This window comes from Eimeria mitis, genomic scaffold (genome assembly GCF_000499745.2).
Source record: "Eimeria mitis Houghton genomic scaffold, Emh_scaff2255, whole genome shotgun sequence".
NCBI lineage: Eukaryota > Apicomplexa > Conoidasida > Eucoccidiorida > Eimeriidae > Eimeria > Eimeria mitis.
Window position 1 is genome coordinate 7,958 of NW_013570584.1, and position 476 is coordinate 8,433.

Here is a 476-nt window from a genome sequence, read left to right on the forward strand (position 1 = left end):
GCAACAACAGTTGCAGCAGCAGCAGGAGCAGGAGCAGCAGCAGCAGCAGCAGCAGCAGGAGGAGCAGCACCCTTTCCCGTACAAAAGGTTACTTGTATCCGATGGGCCAGAATGTGAGCAGCAGCAAGAGTATGTGCCGCAGCAACCAACAGGTTCAATGACCCCCATGCAGCAGCAGCAGCTGCAGCAACAGCAGCAGCAGCAACAGCAGCAGCAGCAGCAGCAGAAGCAGCTGCAGCAGCAGCAGGAACGGCAGCAGTATCAGATGCCTTACAGATTATCGCAGCATGAGGTGTACGGGCAGCAACCGCATTCTTATCTGCAGCAGCAGCACGAGAAACTGCAGCAGCAGCAGCAGCAGCAGCAGCAGCAGCAGCAGATGCTGCAGCTGCAGCAGCAGCAGCAGCAGTCTGGGTGTCCTCAATGCCGTCAACAATATCTCGAGTTGCCGTTCATCTACACAAAAGAAGAGATGG

At 56.3% G+C, this 476-nt stretch overlaps 1 protein-coding gene across 1 annotated transcript in view; it reads left to right on the forward strand.

Annotated features, from left to right (window-relative positions):
• Positions 1–476, forward strand: part of EMH_0051070 (uncharacterized protein) — a gene marked incomplete at both ends in the record, with an annotated part of 5,962 nt that overhangs the window by 4,941 nt on the left and 545 nt on the right. Inside the window, 1 exon segment of the mRNA XM_013496715.1 lies at positions 1–474. Coding sequence (XP_013352169.1) covers positions 1–474 — 474 coding nt within the window.